General features: G+C 36.8%; 1 protein-coding gene across 1 annotated transcript in view; it reads right to left on the minus strand.

Annotated features, from left to right (window-relative positions):
* Sema3d (semaphorin 3D) overlaps positions 1-22,465 on the minus strand; it is a 259,497-nt gene that overhangs the window by 145,863 nt on the left and 91,169 nt on the right. The window contains exon 2 of the mRNA XM_004662307.2: positions 19,028-19,219. Coding sequence (XP_004662364.2) covers positions 19,028-19,181 — 154 coding nt within the window. The 5' untranslated portion in view covers positions 19,182-19,219. The remainder of the gene's footprint in view (positions 1-19,027; positions 19,220-22,465) is intronic.

Below are 22,465 nucleotides of genomic sequence, written 5' to 3' on the forward strand. Positions count from 1 at the left end.
CCCCCCGCCCCTCCAGGGCACCCCACCCTGCCTTCCCTAAGCCCTGCTGCCTCCCGCACACACCACCCTGATTGCCCGGTGCCCCGGCGCTCCCTGCGCCGCCCCACCACGTGCCCCACTCGCTCCATACACCCAGTCGCACCCCGCGCCCCCGTCCGCTCACCCGCCCATGCACCCTCCGCATGCCCTCGTGGCTGTCCTCTGATCAGGCACCCACCAGTCACACCTGCCAGCCTGCTGCACTGAAGCTGAGACCTCCTACCTCACCCTTGTTCTCTGATCCTACAAGTAGACCAGCCACATGGTGCTTGGTTCGCAGGCCAGTGGGGGCCACCCCTGCCGTGAATAGGTGGCTGCCAGATCTCCTGCTGCTGTGCCCACATCACCTTCCGCCAGTCAGCCTCTGCTGTGTCTTGATTCCGTACCCACATCATCTGCCTCTCCACTACAATTGCACATGCAGTGGGCCCACTCCCACAGCAACAGCCACACAAGTCCACAGTGAGTCACTAGTGCCAGCGCTTGTGCCATCCTCTACCTGTACATCACCATCCATCCCCCACTCCCCTGAGGCGGGAGAGCACAGACTGTTTACAGACCCCAGTGTACCCAGCCAGAGTCTGGGCACCTTCAGGGCTTGCTACCGCGGTCCCCTTTCAAGCTCAAAGCCAGGCAGCATAGGTGCATTACTGGGTGAGAATTTAGGCAACTTTGGTGCCCCTGTCAGGCTATAGATAGGCGGCTTTGCCAAGAGTTAGCAAAAACCCAGGCTGCTTGCAACTTCCCCAGGCTGCTTTGGATTCGCATTAAGCTAGATCCCTGGCTGCTCCACCCACCTACCTGCCCATACACTGACATGGGTAGACCACAGTGCAAAAGAAATAACACGAAAAATAAAATGGAAGAAAACCCAGACAGATCACCCAGTCCAACAAGGATCACAACTAACCAAAATATAGAAGAGTGTTTAGTATCAGAACATCAAGTGGAAGCAATGAACAATGCAACCCTGACCAAACTACTGCTAGAACTGACAGGAAAGCTACAAAGGATAGACAATTGTATGGATGCTACCATCACTAAGCTAGAGCAATATGATAAGACACTGGAAGGAATTCAAAGAGATCTAAGAGAGTTGAGGGAGAGTGAAAAAAAAAGAGGACCTTAAAAATCAGCTGGCCACATTAAATGAAAATATAAAGAAATGCAAGGATGATTTCCAAGAATCATCAAGAAAATCAGAAAATGAGACAAAAAGGGAGCTGGACAAAGCGATGGAAGTGATACATAGGAAAGTAGTAGAAAATGCAAACTTAATTGAACAAGTCCAAAACTCACTAGAGGCTCTCAAGAATAGAGTCAGCGAAGTGGAAGATAGAAATTCTGATTTGGAAGACAGGATGGAAGAGACAGTTCGAGAGTCCAAAAATTTTAGTAAGTTCAAAAGTTCCTGTGAACAGAACATGAGAGAATTGTGGGATACACTTAAACATCCTAATATCAGAATCATTGCAATACCAGAAGGAGAAGAATTTCAGACCAAAGGCATGGAGAACCTATTTAACACAATAATTGAAGAAAACTTCCCACGTCTCTTAAAAGAAAGGCCCATCAAGATTCAAGAAGCAAACAGAACTCCTAACCGACTAGACCAAAGGAGAAACTCCCCAAGACATATTATCATTAAGACTCTAAACATTGACACCAAGGAAAAAATCCTAAAAGCAGCTAGGGAAAAATAGCACACCACTTTCAAAGGAAACCCCATCAGAATTACTTCAGACTTCTCAATGGAAACCCTGAAAACCTGAAAGCTAGAAGGGCCTGGAATGAAACTCTAAGAAACTATGGCTTCCGACCCAAACTACTCTACCCTGCAAAAGTCTCCCTTATAATAGATGGTGAAAGGAAAACTTTCCATGACAAAACTCAGCTTTACAATTATATGAACACAAAACCAAACCTACAGAAAGTACTCCAGGAAATTCTCCACAGAGAAGAAACAAATAACCAAACACAAATGCCTATAAGAAGCAGATCACAGCAACCAAACCCAGAGTAGATAGAAAAAAAAAAATAAATTCCATGGAAATGCCAACACACCTCTACCACCACAACATGACAGGGATCAAATCAAATCTCACAGTCATCACCCTAAACATTAATGGCCTTAATTCACCCATCAAGAGACACAGGCTAACAGGGTGGATCAAAAAATTAGACCCCTCAATCTGCTGCCTTCAAGAAACCCACCTTACCACTAAAGACAGGAACCTCCTCAAGGTGAAAGGGTGGAAAACAATATTCCAGGCAAATGGGAATAAGAAACAAGCAGGTGTAGCTATATTAATATCAGATAAAGTTGTCTTCAAACCAAAAACAATCAAAGAAGACAAAGAAGGCTACTTGCTACTTATAAAGGGAACAATCCATCAAGAGGATATTACAATCATAAATCTGTATGCACCAAACACAGGGGCACCACAGTTCATAAAACAAAACCTACTTGACAATAAAACAGAAATAACCACCAACACTATCATAGCTGGGGACTTTAACACACCATTATCAGTAATAGACAGATCATCCAAACAGCAGCTCAACAGAGAAGTAAGAGAACTCAACAAAACCATAGAGCACTTAGACCTAACAGACATCTACAGAACTTCCCATCCCAAATCCACAGTCTACACATTTTTCTCAGCAGCCCATGGAACATTCTCTAAAAAATAATATAAAAAAAAAAAATAAAAAATAAAATAGAAAAAAAATAAAATAGAAAATAAAAAATAAAATAGAAAAAAAAAATAGGCCCAAACAATATAGACGGAAAAAAGATAGCATCTTCAACAAATGGTGCTGGACAAACTGGATAACCACATGCAGGAAGCTAAAACTTGATCCACACATTTCACCATGCACAACACTCAAATCCAAATGGATCAAAGACCTCAACATAAGACCAGAAACTCGAAAACTACTGGAAGAAAATTTAGGAAGTAATTTCCATGATATAGGAATGGAAAAAGACTTCCTGAATAAAACCCCAGTGGCTCAAGTTCTTAAACAGTCACTCAACCATTGGGATCATATGAAGCTGAAGAGTTTCTTTACAGACAAGCATATAATAAGCAAAGCCAATAGAATACCCACAGAATGGGAGAAAATATTTACAGGTTATCCAACTGATAGAGGCCTTATCTCTAGAATTTACAAAGAACTCAAAAGTCTAAACAATAAGAAGACAAATACCCCACTCACAAAATGGGGCACAGAGTTAAACAGGCAATTCACAGAGAAAGAGATACAAATGGCAAACACACACCTAAGAAAATGTTCATCATCCCTAATCATCAGAGAAATGCAAATTAAAACAACTGTGAGATTCCACCTTACCCCAATTAGGATAGCCAACATCAAAAGGTCAAATGAAAATAAATGCTGGTGAGGATGTGGAGAAGCAGGGACACTCATTCACTGTTGGTGGGAATGCAGGATGGTACAACCACTTTGGAAAGCAATATGGAGACTCCTGAAAAAGCTGGCTATAGAAATACCAACAGACCCAGTTACACCATTACTGGGCATGTACCCTAAAGCCTTCAAACCAAAAGCCAGAGAGATTTGCTCAACCATGTTTGTAGCGGCTCAATTTGTAATAGCTAAAAGATGGAACCAACCCAGATGTCCATCCTTAGAAGAATGGATAACAAAGATGTGGTATATCTACACAATGGAATTCTATACAGTAGTAAGAAAAAACGACATAAAGAAATTTGAGAAAAAATGGTTGAACCGGGAACAGATCATTCTCAGTGAACTTACCCAATCACAAAAAAAATCGACACATAGTCTCACTCATCTGCAACACCTAACCTGAATCTGCCCAAGATGCCTTACATACCCAGCAAGCACCTCATGGACTAGACATTAAGATGGATGGGAGGGCGGGGAGGGAATCAAAGAGTGGAAAACAGTAATCTGGACACAAACGGCAATGGTATCATAAAATTCTACTTCCTAAAAGACAGACCAAATGGCTGAACCTTCACTAGTCCCTTACAGGAAACACCTGAACCACAAGACACTGGAGAGGGTAGGATCAAAACTGACCTAAATCTTCTACATCTTCCCTCCCTCCCTCTCCCCCTCTCCTGTCTATCTCTATCCTCTCTAACTCTTGTATATTAGTTATCTTTTTCCTCAATTTCTCAGTGGACACTGACCTGTAACCCCCACTTCCAGCTTGGGCCTACCATCCACAATGAGCTTTTGATCAGAGAAACCTACAAGTTTTCACAAAACAATGACAGACTTCTGTCAGAGTACTTGATGACCCACCAAAGGCCAGTGGTAAGACCCTATTGCTGAAGACTCCATACACAGCTGACGTGTAAAATGCAATGACATGGCTGGAAGCCAGGAGAAAGTCAGTCCCCAGACAGTCAGTGTGTCTAGTGCCAGAAGGCGCTACATAGGCGACTGGGGGAAATGACCAAGATCTGTCCAAGCAACACATTGTTTAACCTAATTAGCAACAAATAATCAGATGTGATGCCCACACAAGTGCAATAGTGGTACACAGCCATGGTGAGGAATCAATTGTTCTTGATTTGGCTAACTGATCCACTCAGTGGTACTAGACCCATAGCTGGAGCTGGGAAACAAGTCAGAACCATACCCAAACACAAGCCCACTCTCAATATCAAGCTACCATCAGTCACGGGGTATAAGAGGGCCTAAATCTACCATACTTTCTATCAAAAAAGTAAGTCTTATCTCAATTTTCCGGGTGCTAACTTACTCTCCATTGGAGAATCTGCTTCTCTTTTCCAGATAGATGCAGATCCTAAGAAGAGAGCTGCCCCAACATACCTCAAAAGGGGCCCAACTGAAACTAAGGACAACTGGCGAAATAAGCAAGGGTGATGTTTTCCTGTGAACTGGATACCAGCACCAAGGGGAAAGAGATCAACGCAGAGAAAAATCAACTCCTACCAAATCAGAGAGCCAGAGCCTCAGAGGCCCCCAACACCTCAGCACTGAAGTAGACCAAAAATGAACCCAACATGGCTAAGGGAAATTTTGCGGAAGAGGGGTCGGAAAGAATGTCAGAGTCACATGTTGGGTCATGATTTGAAGAGACATTTATCATACCAATAACTGGGGGCTAACTCCACAATGCATGACCCATTTTCATTAACAAGGAAGGTCTAATGGGAAGGGGTAGATCACAGATGAGCCTAAATAATGGTACCAAACTGCCTGTATTTACTGAAAAGAAAACTAATAAATTAAATTAAAAAAAAAATAAAAAATAAATAACAGTAAAGGGAGAAAGCCTAAAACTAGGTAGGTAAGCCTTCTCCCACAAAACTACACTCCTAATCTAAAGCTTTTATTTCAGCATGCACTAGATATTTTTTTGCATAAATTTCTGTGGCAAGAAATAGTAGAAATACTTTAGAGAGAAAATGCTAGGACAGTATGCATCTGATGACCATTTTTCCTTGCATATTACACATTCATTTTTACTGAAAAAGTAAGTTTTCTAAATATAGAAAATGCAAATTCTGTATTTTAGATTCTGTCGTGGGTCTTCATGCTGTTCTTTTCTGTTATGGTTTGCTTTGAATATCAATTCACATACAATGAATATAATATTATACAATTCAGAAATTAAAAACAGATGGGTCTGAGAGATTGCTTAGTGGTTAAAGGCACTTGCTTGTAAAGCATGACAGCTTAAGTACCCATGTAAAGCCAGATGTACAAAGTGGCCCATGCATCTGGAGTCTGAAGTTCCTAGAGGCCTTGGTGTGCTCTCCCTCTCTTTCTCTGCTGTGTATATATCTTCTAAAAATAAATAAATAAATATTAAAAAATTTAAAAAAAAAACCTACAGCCATGTAGCAGGATAGAAAATAAGTACATAGAAATCAGTAGCCTTCATATATGCTAACAACAAACACACAGAGGATGAAATCAAAGAATCACTCCCATTCACAATTGCATCCAAAAAAAATAAAGTACCTTGGAATAAACCTAACCAAGGAAGTAAAGAATCTCTGCAATGAGAATTTTAAAACACTCAAGTGAGAAATTGCAGAAGACACTAGAAATTGGAGTAACATCCCTTGTTCCTGGATGGGAAGAATCCATATTGTGAAAATGGCAATCTTACCAAAAGCAATCTATACATTTGCTGCAATCCCTATCAAAATTCCAAAGGCATTCTTCATGTATATAGAAAAAAACAATCCAAAAATTCATTTGGAATCACAATAAACCTAGAATATCTAAAATAATACTGAGCAACAAAAGTAAGGCTGGTGGTATCACCATACCTGATTTTAACCTGTACTACAGAGCCATAGTAACAAAAACAGCATGGTACTGGCACAAAAACAGACATGTAGATCAGTAGAACAGAATAGAGGACCCAGATGTAAGTCCAGGTAGTGAAAGCCACCTGATATTCAATAAAAGTCCCAAAAATACTCATTGGAGAAAAGACATGCTCTTCAGCAAATGGTGCTGGGAAAACTGGATATATATCTGTAGAAGGATGAAAATAGATTCTTCTCTCTCTCCATGTACAAGAATTAAGTCCAAATGGCTTAGAGACCTTAACATCAGACCTGAAACTCTGAAACTGCTAGAGGAAAAAGTAGGGGAAACCCTTCAATATATTGGTCTTGGCAAAGACTTTCTGAATACAATCCCAATTGCTCAGGCAATAAAACCACAGATTAATCACTGGTACCTCATGAAATTACAAAGATTTTGCACTGCAAAGACACAGTGAAAAAAGCAAAGAGGCAACCTACAGAATGGGAAAAAATCTTCGCCAGGTATATATCTGATAGAGGATTAATATCTAGGATATACAAAGAACTCAAAAAGTTAAATAAAAAGGAATCAAACAAGCCAATCAAAAAAATGGGCTATGGAGCTAAATAGAGCATTCTCAAAGGTACAAATATGAATGGCATATAAGCATCTAAAAAGATGTTCTACGTCACTAGTCATCAGGGAAATGCAGATTAAAACTTCATTGAGATTCCATCTCACTCCTCTCAGACTGGCAACCATCATGAAAACAAATGTTCATAAATGCTGGTAGGGATGTGGAAAAAGAGGAACCCTTCTACACTGCTGGTGGGAATGCAATCTGGTCCAGCCATTGTGAAAATCAGTGTGGGGGTTCCTAAAACAGCTAAAGATTGATCTTCCATATGACCCAGCTATAGCACTCCTAGGCATATATCCTAAGGACTCATCTCATTTCCTTAGAAGTACCTGCTCAACCATGTTTATTGCTGCTCAATTTATAATAGCTGGGAAATGGAACCAGCCTAGATGTCCCTCAACTGATGAGTGGATAATGAAGTGTCACATTTATACAATGGAGTTCTACTCAGCAGTAAAGAAAAATGAAGTTATGAAATTTGCAGAAAAATTGATGGATCTGGGAAGAATTATTCTAAGTGAGGTAACCCAGGCCCAGAAAGCCAAGTGCCACATGTTCTCCCTCATATGTGGATCCTAGCTACAGATGATTGGGCTTCTGTGTGAGAAGGAAAATACTTAGTAGCAGAGGCCAGTAAGTTAAAAAGGAGATATAAAGGGAAGAGAAAGGAAGGGAGGAGGGTACTTAATAGGTTGGTATTGTATATATGTAAGTACAATGATTGAGATGGGGAAGTACTATGATGAAGAATGGAATCTCAAAGGGTAAAGTGTGGTGTGGGGGGAAGTATTACCATGGGATATTTTTTATGATTATGGAAAATGTTAATAAAAATTGTGAAAATAAAAAAAAGAAAAAAATCTAGAAATCAGTGTTTATAATGGAATGTGACTATTGATTAATAATCCATTATACTTAAATGGGATGGTTTGTTTGGAGGATTAAATTTCCTATAAAATAAATGGATTTTCATGTGTGTATGTATGTGTGCATTTTTTCTTTTCTACCCATTTCTTTTTTATTTATAATTGTTGTATTATTTTAATTTTTTTATTTATTTGAGAGGGGGAAACACTATGGATATGCTAGGGCCTCATTGCTGCAAATAAACTCCAGATGCATGTGCCACTTTGCGCATCAGGATTTATTTGGATACTTGGGAAACAAACCCTGGTCTGTAAGCTTTTCAAGCAAGTACCTTTAACCTCTCAGGTATGTTTCCAGACCCCTGACTTTTTTCTTTTCTTTTCTATTCTTTCTTTCTTTCTTTTTTTTTTTTTCTCTTCTCTTCTCTTGTCTTGTCTTCATTTCTTTCCTTTTCATTTCCTTTCCTTTTGAGGCAAGGTAGGTCTCATGTAGTGCTGGCTATTCTTAGATTCTCTATGCTGCTGAGGCACACTGAACTCCTAATCCTCCTGTCTCTGCTTCCATGCTTGGATTACAAGTATGTTCCATGACACTGATGAGTGTAAAATTTGCTCAAAATAGTTTCTATAATGTTCATCAATATTTCTTGAAACTTTACCAAAGTGACAGAAAATAATGCTATTTAAAAATATAGTTAGTACAAGAAAGTAAGACACTTCTCTCTTAAAATGTGATGTTTGCAGGCAATAGGTGATTCTTCTTAAAGCGTCAGGTCTTCTGCGGAAAAGACTTGCCAGCACTGTGACAGTTACAGCCTGGTGGGGAAGAAATGCTGATCTATAGTAATAATGAAAATGTACTGTCACAAAGACAAACCAGCAGACCATAAGATATCTTTGTTAGCACAGTGGGAAGAACATTTTTTTATCAACATTTACTTCAGAAACCTAATAATGCTACCTCAAAATTTCTCATCTCTAAGTGTAGACTGAGAACAATTGAGTTTTATGGTGTTAGAACTTTGTTTAATCTTCATAATATAGATGAGTAATTGAATAGCAGAGTAATTTATTTTTCTCTTCCTGAGTCCTATCAGTGTTCCTAAAAGTAGATAGCCACTAAATTTTTGGGACACCACAAGTAGAGTATTGAATAACTAGATCTAAGAGGAAATCTTCCCAATAACCCTGTATGACTTGCAGGCTATCAATTTAATTAGGTCCAGAATGATCCAGTGAGATTCACATCACCAATTTTACCCTTAGATTCTGGTACCCAGGAACATGTGGTCCCCAAATAATGGCCAAGTGCTCCTCTATGAAAGGATATATTAAGGGCTGGGTCATCTCTGTTCTTACTGAAATAAATGCTGGCTGTCAAAAGAATTCTTTGTATTTCCTTTCTTGTGTCCCTTTATATAATTCTTCCCTCAGTCTAAAAAACAATAAAATTTGACCTGATGTTCTTCATTCTTCCTCTTTGCCCCAAAAAGGAAGGGAGTGGTAATATTGAATCTAATAAATTTAGGAAAAAGCAACGCAGACTTCCTCAGTTTTTGAGTGCTAAATCAACAAGACCTATCACCATTGGAGCCCTGCATTTTCTGCCAGAGGTCCTGAACTGGGTGGAGAAGGAAGTTTCTCTTTTTTAGTATTTCAGGGTTAATAAATGGCTTCTGTTATTTAAAACATATTACCTGAACTATTTTATTTTATGTCATTTTTATTTTAAATGTTTTTTTTTATTTACCTTATTAATTTGAGAGTAAGACAGAGGCAGAAAGGAGAGAGAGAGAGAGAGAGAGAGAGAGAGAGAGAGAGAGAGAGAGAGAGAGGCCATATCAAAGCTTTCAGCCACTGCATATGAACTCAGATGCATGTGCCACCTGGTGCATCTGGTTCATGTGGGTATGGGGAATTGAACTAGGGTCCATTGGCTGTTCAGGGAAATGCCTTAACTGCTAAGCCATCTCCCTATCCCTTATCTGGATTATTTTAAATAAGAAAATCAAAGTTTGAGGCAAATATTCAGGGAGTGAAATGAAAATCAGCGTGGGAGAAGTCAAATACCACTGTATGTTAACGTAAAGACCAGATTCTTTGGAAGGAAGCTTACATCTAAAAACAGACCCAGATCTAATTCCAGTCACCTTACCCTCCTACTTTTAGATACTTACCAAAAATTCTTGCCCCACCTATTCCTCTTTTTCTGTAGGAAATAGCTGTCTAAGCGTGAAGGCAATCTGAAGGAGTCCTAAATACAGCCAGTGTCTTCTATGAAAACTAAGTGGTTATTAAGAATTTTTCACTTTTTTCTATTTCCTCATTTCTCCTAAATTTCTCCCAACTATGAATTCTAAGAATTTTTCATAGTGACTTACTGTCTCCCCTAATTTCTTCTATATGGGGTACCATGAAGCTTTTTCCTATAATTTAGAGAAATGTTTTAGATACACAACCTTTACAGCAAAGTCTGCTCTCAGTTTAGGTCAGGAATGGCAGAGTTACACTAAACTCTGTTTGGTCCAAAATAAAATTTAGCCCTAAGTGGTAATATTTAGTGTATCCCTTCAACTTTCTACAGACGTATGTTTGCTTCTCCAGGTTTAGGTCCTACATAAAGCATGAGGTTTTCCTTGGATTTAACACTGGGAAAACTAATTCAGTTTGGCTCTACTTGACTTCCAGTATGTTTTCCAAGTCTTGAGATCATGTAAAAACATGTTGGCTGATAGCTCACTTCTATCTACACAATAAGTTCTAATTAAAATCTTCATGTGCATATTAGTTATACATTGCCAACTCCTTAAGCAACAACAAGCAAATAAAAGAAAGAATAACAGTTGAACCTGAACTCTCACGAAGGACTACTTTAACATTAAAGATGTAATGATATATGTCACAGATGTAATGACAAACATCATTACAGTTTTCTAGGTGAGATGTGTCATCACAGATGTCATTATGCTTTCCTAGGTGAGACATCCAACCATAACCTTATTGTTTCTTTGCATGCAAATCCAGATCAAACAACAAATCAAATACACACATGCACTTCTGAAGTGGAATGTCAGATATCCTTCTGTTCCTTAGGTCTCTGAACATTATCTATGTTAATTACATATGAGATGATATCTCTTGGGAAAACATAAATTAGAAGTAAATCTATTTTGGTCTACTGTGTTATTGGATCTATGTTCTTGCCAGGACAGGATGTGAAGTATAAATGTGGTGATTTTATACTGTCACATTATCTACATCCATATTTTTAAATCCTAGATTTATTCTCATTTGGCTAGACTTCAATGAGTGCTTTAGAAAGCCACTGCACATGAAATTCATCACGTATGAGTCTTCACATTATTACCTTAAGAAAAAAAAATCTTTTAATTTTCAATTTTCAATCACTTTTTTCTGTTGTTTTACAAATAGACCAGTATGATATATAACTTGTCCATTCCCCATGCAGAAATATAATGGTAGAATGAACTTCCTCACAATTTAGAAGATAATTCTGAGGGAAAATGATTCTAACTTGATAATAATTTTCCTAATCCCTAAAGGTTTTGAGAATGTCTCCTTCAAGTTTCAAGGAATGCTTAAAATCAATACACTGTATCACAAATGAAGAGGACTTGTTTCAGCTAACTACCTGAATTTATTTATTTATTTTTATAGCCAATTTTTTAATTTTGTATTTATTTATTTGAGAGTGACAGACAGACAGAGAGAGACAGAGAGAGAGAGAGAGAGAGAGAGAGAGAGAGAGTGCATGCCAGGGCTTCCAGCCATTGCAAACGAACTTCAGATGCATGTGCCCCCTTGTGCATCTGGCTAACGTGGGTCCTGGGGAATCAAGCCTCGAACCAGGGTCCTTAGGCTTCACGGGCAAGTGCTTAACCACTAAGCCATCTCTCCAGCTCTGAATTTATTTTTTTAAAAAACTTAAAAAACTATAAGCTGAATGCTATTGAATATAAGTGGCAAGACAAATAAGACAGAAACATATCATTCCTCAGACTAGAGCCAATCCTAAAGAATGCAGCCAAGGGTTATAGTTATTCCTTGAAATAGGACATTTTATAAAAATCATACTTTTAAAAACAAATTTATATTAATCAAAATTAAGTGAGCACATATCAAAAATAATGGTAACATTCACAGTCATGTATGGAGCTTTGGTCACAGTTCAGATGTTTCATGCCGTCTGTATCCCAAGCCTTTGAAAATGCCTTTTCTTTTTCCTGGATGTTGTTCAAATCCTATCTTCACTGTGGCTGTTAGAAAATTTTAAATAGTTTGCCACACATATATGCTTTTATCTTTGATCATGCTAGACACTTGTGTGACATTTGAGCTGAAGTTTCCACTGATTCAGGGAAATTTCCAGTTGGCTTTTCCTTGAGAGCAGATGCCACTATGTGACTTTTCTCTAGGTTCCCTGCCCTCCTCCTGCCAGTGGAAAAGCACCTAACTATTTGTTCAAGGAGCATAAGCCTGATAGAGGATGTCAGAAGACTGCCATCATTATCCATACACATGGCTTCAAGAAGGCAATTAAAAACTAAAGTCATAGAACATCGCTCTCCCCCATGTCTTTCTCCATGTCAGACAGCATATACAGGGTCTAAGCAGTTACATTATGCTTTCCATTTAAACTTTATTTCCACAAACTATGAGTTCTCTACTGAGGACTTCAAAATAGGTACCTAAAATCCTGATTTTTCTTAAGTATTACTTTCATTTCTAAGTTGAGGAATTTCCAATACTCTACAACATATTGTTAGGATTCCCTTCACACACTGAACTTTAATGACTTCAGTGACTCAGCCATATCTCCAAGCTCAAAATTTCAGAGATACTTTTAGCTTCTATTCCTTACTCTTCTTCCTGAATTCTAGATAATATTCAGTTAATGTTAGGTTCCCCCCACACTCATTTTACTTCCTTTATAAAAACATCTAGGTACATTATAGCCTTTAATACCCCATCATGCAAGTATCTATTCACTCTCTTCAACTATGCATTCCTACTACAAGCCAGGCTAAGATTTATATTCTTTGTCCAAATCACTGAAACATAAATTTCCTCATTCTATACCCCTCTCATTAACCCCAATCTTGATGCTACCAATTCCAGTTCCATTTTTCCTGATAATAATAATTAAATTTGATCAATTTCATGATCATTCTTCAATAGCAACTTTTACATCATTCAAAACATTTCATTTGAATATTCATACATCCTGCAATGCTCAAAGTTTAATTTTAGACATCATTAAAATATTATTTTATATCTATTACTACATTTCTAGTGCTTTTACAGTTGTTTTGGTACTCATTTTATCACTTAAAAATACTAACAGTCAGAAGCTCTGGAGATGGCTCTTCATTTAAAGGGGCTGGCTTGCAAAGCCTGTTGGCCCAAATCCTGTTACCCAGCCACCCATGTCAAGTCTGTCAGACATTTGCTTGTAATGCAACAGACACTCCCACCCCAAGTGTGAATAAACAAAAACTAAAAATGATAGCAACTCTTGTTGATAATAATATATAAATCACTACTCTGTTTCAGCATGTCCTTGCACACAGGGAGTCTAATAAAGTTTAAATAATAATTTTTCAAGCTCATATTTTGTTAACTTAGTATTATCTACTTCCCATGTAAAAATGGATTTATGACAAACTTAGTAATTCAGAGATGTCACTCTGTCATCTGGAGCCACACCTGGGGTCCTAATGCTTCACAGTCACAAGGACTCCTGTTGTGAGGTCCACATGCCATGTTGAAATAGGAGAGGAACACAGTAAACAAAACCATCGAGGAGATTTTTTTTCTCAGAATTTAGCCTTCATTCAAATGGACATGGAATCTAGTTATTATAGAGATTGTCCTTCTGAATGTGGAGCAGGCTTGGGACTGCTCTGCATTTCCAGCAAGTTCCTAGACTATGTTGATTCTATTGGTGCTTCTACCACACTTGGAACACAAAGGGGAAGGGACACTGTGACCCCGTTATCCTCAGCTTGTTTGAATTACAAAGCTGAAGTTTTTCCTTCTTCCTCATGGAGATTTTCTCAAACTTTTAAATCATAATGTGTTAATTTATGCAATACTTCAAAATACTAAATTGTTCAGATGTATACATCTCTCATTTGTGCCTACATCTAGTTGCTAAAAGATATGACCTCCTTAATTTAAACAGATATCTGACATGTGCCCCCTAACTTTTCTAACATTCCTCCTTTAATATGCATAAACTTAGAAAAATGAGGCCAAGAAAACAAGTGAAGAACTGAGCGCAACAAATTTTCTGTCCAAGATGCCTAAATGCAATTTATATATTCAAGACCTCAAATATTCTGTAATGTCTCTTCAACTACACATTACATTTGATTTCCTTAATAACATCCATTCTATGCCTTGCAACATCTGATGAGGTTGCTCACTGATTATTTAACTCAACACTCAAGGATAATGTAATCTCCAGGGAACTAGATGAGGAAATTTGAACTAGAAAGAAAAAGTGTTTATTCTAATGGCTCTCAGATAGTAATGTCAGAGAAAGAGCTAAAACCTGTCTATGACTTTTCATTCTACCCCCTATAAAGCTTGAATTTATATATTGAGAAAACAAGATTATTTTCTATTGAAGTTGGACAAGATAATTACTCATGCTGCTTCCACACTGCTTCTTCATTTGCATTAGTGATGTTTTACAATATGTGTCTGGTTCAATGTGGCTTTAGTCAGAAGTACCTCCGTAGGGCTGGAGAGACAACTATAACAACTATAGTGGTTAAGGCACTTGCCTGTGAATTCTAAGGCCAAATTCAACTCCCCAGATCCCATTTAGGTGATGAAAGTGCAAGGTCACACATGCACACAAACTAGTGGTACACACATCTGGAGTTCAATTACAGTGCTACAAGCCCTAGTACAAAAATTCTCTATCTCTCTCTCTCCCCCCACACCAATAAAAAGGCAGTCTTTTGGGCTTGCCTCAAATTAAAAAACCTCTTTATGATTATTTATTCTAGTCAATGCCTCTAATGAATTCATTTGGTTAACAAAGCATGTTAAGTATTTCTTCTTTCTTTCCTTCTTGTTGTTTTATATTTAATTTTATTCCTATTTTATGAGAATTTCATAGTGTATATTGACCACATTCTTTTGATGTTTTTATTTGTTATGACATAGTCTCATGAAGTATAGGTTAACCTCAAACTTCCTATGTCTGAGAGTAGCCATGAACTCCCTTCCTTCTGCCTTCTGTATGCTGATATTATAGATACATTCCACCATGCTGGGCACCAGATCTTTTTTTATTTGTTTCTTTGTTTGTTTGTTTTTTCAAGGTAGGGTCTCACTCTAGCCCAGGCTGACCTGGAATTCACTATGTACTCTAAGGGTGGCCTTGAACTCGAACTCATGGTAATCCTCCTACCGCTGCCTCCCGAGTGCTGAGATTAAAGGTGTGCACCACCACGCCTGGCTTCAGGGCACTAGATCTTAAAACTAGAAAAAAAATTGTCAAATTTTCTTTTTATAAAATCCAATGACATTCTATTTCAACTGCCCTAATACTTAGAGATAAATGCACTGAAAAAAAAATCTCAATGTGAAATTGTTTATTAAGAACAAGGAAAACTCCATGATTTAGGTAAGTAAAGTTAAGAAGTTGTATGTAATATTTATGTTACCTTAAATACCCTACCAACCAAATGCATTTGAGAACAATTCAACAACCTTGTATGATAGCACACATCGATAATCCCAGAACTTGGAAGGCTGAGCCAGGATAATCAGCATGAGTTTTAGGCCAGCCTGGGGGACAGAGAAGCAATATAAAAGAAATTTTTTAAAAAAGATTTATTTTTCTCATGGTTTCAGAGAATTCACTTAATGGTCATCACAGTGGTTGGGGCAGCAGCAGTAGTTGGGGGCCATGCCTTTAACACATGAGCCTCTGGAGGACATTGCAAATAAAAGCTATCATGATAGCTATAACATATAACCTTTGAACACATTTCTCATTAGACATATTTTATTATGTCTTTATCCTTTCCAATGGAGAACAGTTGTCATAGACAATGAACAAGACAGTTTTAAATCACTAATAGGTTATCACCATCAGTTGATGAATACCGACTATAGTCTTAGAATTCTTTCAGTACCTAGAGGATAGACAAAAAGACAAATCCTAGACATCATGTAGCTTAGGTTTTGACCAGACCATTTATGTAAGTAAACATTTAGAAGGTTGGAGAGTATTAATTAGGAACAGAAGATAAGGAGTAGTAAAGTTAAAGTAGTTAAATGTCAGTCTAATGAAACCATGTCTGTGAAGGTATATGAGTCTATTCAAACAAAGCAACACTAGCAAATTAAATCATCTCTGATTTGATATATATATTTCATATGAATTCTTTTCTGAAAATAGGAAATCAAGCTTGCGTTAATAAAGACACATCAACACTACTATTGGGAGTTACTGAAAATATCATATTGCCAAATATGCAATGGTGAAATCTTGTTTCTTTTCATGTCTTGATAACTATTTCTGAATATTTCAGAACACAATCAAATACCAGGATCAAGGCCTTGAACTAGACAAATGTAAATGCAAAACCTAATCTTGACTGAGCCATCCAGGCTCAGAGTCTCACAACTCTTGTCAATTAAATGGATATGGAATTAATGGTATTCATAGAAAAATGAGAAAGATATGATGAACTCTAGTAGTGGACATACATAGTCTCTTGATTTATAGGTGTCCTAGCACTTACCATTATTTAAAATGGTATTTGTGATTTGTTGATTTGGTTTTCTTGATTCTAAATTGACGACAAATGGGACAGTGACTTTTCTCTTTCCTAGAATAGTGCCTTGTATACATGATTATAAAGCTCATAATTGTGAAATGGTTGAATAGAGGGCAACCACAATTTTTTTTAACTTTCCTTTCTAATGTCTTATAATTATCTGTTTGTTCTGAAATTGACTACTAGCACGAGAGAGTAAATATTCTATAAGAATATATACAGAAATACCCTCTATAAAATTTCAAATATAGACAAATATTCCTAACTCATACAAAATAATTAGTGGTAATTGTAAGATAGAAAACAATTCTATTAGAAGTAGAAGTGGGGGCTGGAGAGATGGCTTAGTGGTTAAGCGCTTGCCTGTGAAGCCTAAGGACCCCGGTTTGAGGCTCGGTTCCCTAGGTCCCACGTTAGCCAGATGCACAAGGGGGCTCACACGTCTGGAGTTCGTTTGCAGTGGCTGGAAGCCCTGGCTCGCCCATTCACTCTCTCTCCCTCTATCTGTCTTTCTCTCTGTCACTTTCAAATAAATAAATAAAAAATGAACAAAAAATTAAAAAAAAAAAAAGAAGTAGAAGTGGATCATTTCTCAAAAGTAATCTATGTACCAGGCCACATTAAATCCCTAGCACTATGTACACTAACAAGTCACACACACACACACACACACACACACACACACACACACACACACACACACATTCAGTGAATATCTTACATATGCACATATCTATATTTAAACTTTTAGGCGTGGTTTGGTGGCACATGTCTCAGTCCAGCACTTGGAAAGTTCAGGCAGGAGGATGAGACTGCAAGGCCAGCCTCTATTATACAGTGAGTTCCATGCCATCTCATGCTGCATGAGACCCTGCCTTATAATATAGTGAGTTCCATGCCATCTCATGCTGCATGAGACCCTGCCTTATTATATAGTGAGTTCCATGCCATCTCATGCTGCATGAGACCCTGCCTTATGATGCCTTCATAATGTTAATTTTACCAAAGAGGTCATTATGAGAAGCCCAGCTTGGAGGTTAAAAAAATGATTTTATAACACAAAATCTGAAAATACAGAACAATCCGATTTTTATAATTTAGGCAGTAGATGTAGTTGAGGTAAATATGTAAGAGTCTAAAATGTGAATCGAAGAGTTGGAGAGATGGCTTAGCAGTTAAGGCACTTACATTCAAAGCCTAAGGACCTAGGTTTGATCCCCCAGAACCCATGTAAGCTAGATGCGTATGGTAGCACAAGTATATATATAACTTTTGTTACTGATATCCAATTTGGACTAGAGAAAGAGGATCTTAAAGATCAGAAATACTAAAATTTCCAGATTAATTTTCTTATTATCTTAATAAAGAAATTCGTTTCTCTTTGCATACTTGAAATATTTAGGAAGTTCAATGTAGACCATAGGTGAAAAGAAAGGAGGAAAGAAAATGTTTGTTCATGTAACTTGGTAAAAACCTATATACCACATAATAACCATTCTACACTATCATGTTCTATTAATTTAAATGTTTGAAAACATCTATCTTCAATTTAAGTTATTTAGTGTCTTTGTATTCTAAACTGCCCACATTGAATCTTTTTTTTCTATTTCAAAACCTGTATATGCTTAAGATCTTAAAATTATTTCAGATTAGTATAGTTATTTTGGATGGCATCTTACTGTTGGGAACAATCCATTATAATTTTGAATTTAAATAGTACCTAGCAGCAGTTAGATGGAATTAGTCAAGTTTTCTACTTTGAAAGATGAGTTTATTTTAATAGAAAACTTATTACCACATATAGAACAAAGTTACCATTATAGTACTGGCTGGAAGCTTATGGTATACTTGTTCTTCACAAAAATAAACAATTGTAATTTATGTTCTACTCCAAGGCTCAGGAAACATCTTGGAAGAGAGAATGTAAAAGCCAGAAGGTGGCTAGGAAGGCTGTGGGTCTCTCTTTCCCTAGGACTTATGAATGAACAGCAAATGACAGTGTCAGTCACCATTCTGTCATGGATGGGGGAAGGGCTTTCGAGCCTCTCCCTCAAGGATCCACTGGTAGTCAAAGGTTACTGATGGAAAGAGAAATATTATTCTCAATTCTGTACAAACTAATGCATGGAATAAAGAAGAGGTTCAGTTGGAGGGGGACAGTGATAGTCAGGATCTATGTGATCAAATTACAAATTACAAATTATGTTTGTGAAACTGTCAGAAAACAAAATTTTAAAAATAATGTCAATTAATGCTAAATCTACAAGCATTTTATAGAAGTCAATCTACATTTCTATAGGAAAGAAATGAAATAGAGGCAGAAGTCTAGAAGCCCCAGGGACAAATGTAAAATAGTCACATACCTTTGTAAATTAGCTTAAGGCGGGGAATATTCTGCTTGGAAGTTCCAGTGACTGGAAGGAACAGCTCAGCTATGCTTATCATCATCATCACAGCAGGAAGAAAGTGAAAGTCTTGACTTCTGGGCTTGGGTCTGTCATCTTTATGAGTGTTCATGATGAAAACTATGTTGCCCTTCACACTTTCAATGCACTCTAAAAAATACAGAAAAGGCAGATCTACTAAATAGGAATCTTTGGAAATCTTCCTACAGTTATAATTTTCTGAATTCATGCATTTCTAAAATATAATTCTTCATTCCCTGTTTTGCTCTTACATGACTGTTGAAGAATGAATGAGAACGGAGTAATAGAATATAGTAGCTAAGTCTTTAGATGAAGTAATGAATGAATCATTAGTAATTCAGCTGTTTTGTTAATGAACAACTGTTTTCCTTAATTCCTTATTTTTATTTTTTATGTTTGGTCAAATACAGAGATTTCACGAATCATAGTCTTCCACAACTAGGTGAATTTTTTTCATAAAGTAAAAATACTGGTAGACCTCTGCGTATAGTTCATCCCATACTGAAAGGAAAAGATCCTCTAACAAAAACAGGCAAAAGATGTTATTCTTTTTCATTTCTGACTTATATGGTTTTGAAAAAGTGTGTTGAACTGGGGGAAATGGAATAAGACCAGTGTAGAGCTACTAGCACAGACACTAGACAGGAACTATGCTCTCTTACAAAGATTGTGGCACACAGCAGTACTGAGTGGAAAACTGCATTATAAAATATGAATGACTGCAAGAGAGAGGAGATGTTTACTAACTAGGTTGTCATAAGTAAGCTGACTTGATTGTCTTGATCAAGACATGGAGAAAACCAAAATACATATAAAACCAAAATAATTAAAAATAAGCCTAAAATTCAAAAATCACAAATTATCACATTTTGATCAGGTACTTTTAAAATATGTTTTACATTCATGGAATGATTTAATACTAATGACAACTATATATTATTTATTATTACTGTAATCCCACAGATGAGGAAACTGAGATATAAATTTAAATTGTGCTGGGCTGGAGAGATGGCTTAGCAGTTAAGGCACATGCCTTCAAATTCTAATGACCTGGGTTTCATACCCCAGTGCCCATTTAAAGCCAGATGCACAATGTGGAACATGCATCTGGAGTTTGTTTGCAGAGACTGGAGGCCCTGGCACACCCATTCTCTCTGTATGTATTTCTTCTATCCATCTCTGCTTGCAAATAAATACATAACAATATTTTTAAAAACCTAAATTGTACTTTGCAAGCCAAAAATGTCACTTGCTTAAGACATGAATGAAACATGATACAATAGAGAAATTTGCACACTCATGTCCATTTCTTCTCTTTTTACAACAGGTAGATTTAATCCACCTAGATGTCCATAAACTGATGAATTAATCATGATAATGTAGTACTTAACTGTGAAAAACTAAAGTTTCTGGAAAATGAGTAGAAATGGAAAAAAATATACTAAGGATGTATATCAGGCCCCTTAATAAAAATCATATATTTTCTCTCATATGTGAATCCTAAGTTTTAAGGTCTTCATAAAATTAGGTGAGAATGAGCAGAGATTGTGAATGTACATAGGAGACTGCATGAGAGGAGGAGATGGTGAGGAGAATGGGCTGTGACAAAATATGTGGTATGAACTCTGAAAGGAGGAGACGATGGTGGGGGATGGCACAAGTTGGGAGGTAGGAAAAGAGGGGAAGGGAAACAAAACCAAAATGTGAGGGAGCAAAATCAAAATGTGATTGAAAAAGTAATAAAAAAACAACTTTAGGCTGAAGAGTTTGCTCAGTGGCTAAGTTACTTGCCTGCAAAGCCTAATGACCAGAATTTGATTCCTCAGTACCCACAAAATTCCATATGTACAAAGTGATGAATGCATCTGGGATTTGTTTGCAGCATCTGGAGGTTCTGGCATGCTCATTCATTCTCATCCTCATTTTCTCCCTCTCTCTACCTCTCTCTCTCTCTCTCTGTCCTTGCAAATAAGTAAAAGTATTTAAAAGAGAAAGACTCTGATGCAAATAGTGTTAGCACTTCCTGGTAAATAGCTTCAGGTATAAACAAGTGTGTGCACTATTTTAAGTAAAATTAACTATTTAATATTTGGAATAAATGTTTTATACTGATGTGCTTTAGTCATGAGAGATCAATTAAAATTGACATTCTCTTAAGGGAGCTAAATTCTTCATTTTTCTCAAGTCCCTGACATAACTTTTTTTTTTTTTTTTTTTTTCCATGCTATGGATAGAAGCCAAGGCCTCCTTGCTTGCTAGGCAAGTTTTCTCCCAGTACACTATACCCTGGATCCATCACAGACTTTTGATATCAAGATCTTAGTATCTGATATTTCAGAAGGTTAAATCACACTCATAGTGAAATTAGATCAAATTTCAACATTTATGATCTTTTATATATGGCTGACAAATACTGAAGCATCAATTTAAATTTTATGTAAAATGTATTCATTAAATGCTGATCTGAATAATGAATAAATGATATTTTAATTACTTTCAATATCTTCAACAATACCTACATGAAGAATCAAATTATACGTGTGTGTAATGTGCAATTACTTAATTTCCATAGAAAGTTGCATATGAATAGTTATATTCATTTAGATATTTACTTAACAGAATTTTGATTACTTCATAGCACTGTTTTATTCAAGCTTACTTAACATTTCTTGAAATTTCAGCCAAATGACTACAATCAGAGAGATAACAAAAATGAATTTTTCATCCAAAAAAAATACTGAACATCAAAAAACTTTAATGAAAATTTTGTTTTAAAATTTTAATTATGAATATACTAATATAAAACACTAGTGAAATCCATATTTAAATAACACTTGAAATAAACTCTAAAATATTTAAATAATTTTGTAATGCTTTAGTTATTACCACAAAACACAGTAACTTTTCTGATATGCTTAAAATACTTATAAAATCAGCTTTGCATTACAGTTAGAATTATTCATTCTCTTAAGCAATCCTGGGTTGTAGTTAAAAGCAGTTTCTTGCAAAGCCTGACAACCTGCATTTGATTCCCTATTACTCATGTAAAGCCAGATACACAAAGTGGTATATGTATCTGGAGTTCATTTGCAGAAGCAGGAAACCCTGGTACACCCAAACACACACACATACATTCTCTTGTTCTCTCTCTCTTAAACAAATAAACCATTTTGTTAAAAATATATGCTTATAACTTCTTAGTGCCTTTATGCCACTAAATGTGATTGAATTCTTTGTCATATAAATTTTCCTTATATTCATTGATTTTTAAGCAACTGTCATTTCAATTTCTATTATTTATTTACTTTCATGTTTTCTCAGACAGTGTCTTGCTATATTGTTATGGCTGGTCTATTATTATGTAGCTCAGGTCAG

The sequence above is a fragment of the Jaculus jaculus genome, chromosome 10 (genome assembly GCF_020740685.1).
Source record: "Jaculus jaculus isolate mJacJac1 chromosome 10, mJacJac1.mat.Y.cur, whole genome shotgun sequence".
Classification (NCBI taxonomy): domain Eukaryota; kingdom Metazoa; phylum Chordata; class Mammalia; order Rodentia; family Dipodidae; genus Jaculus; species Jaculus jaculus.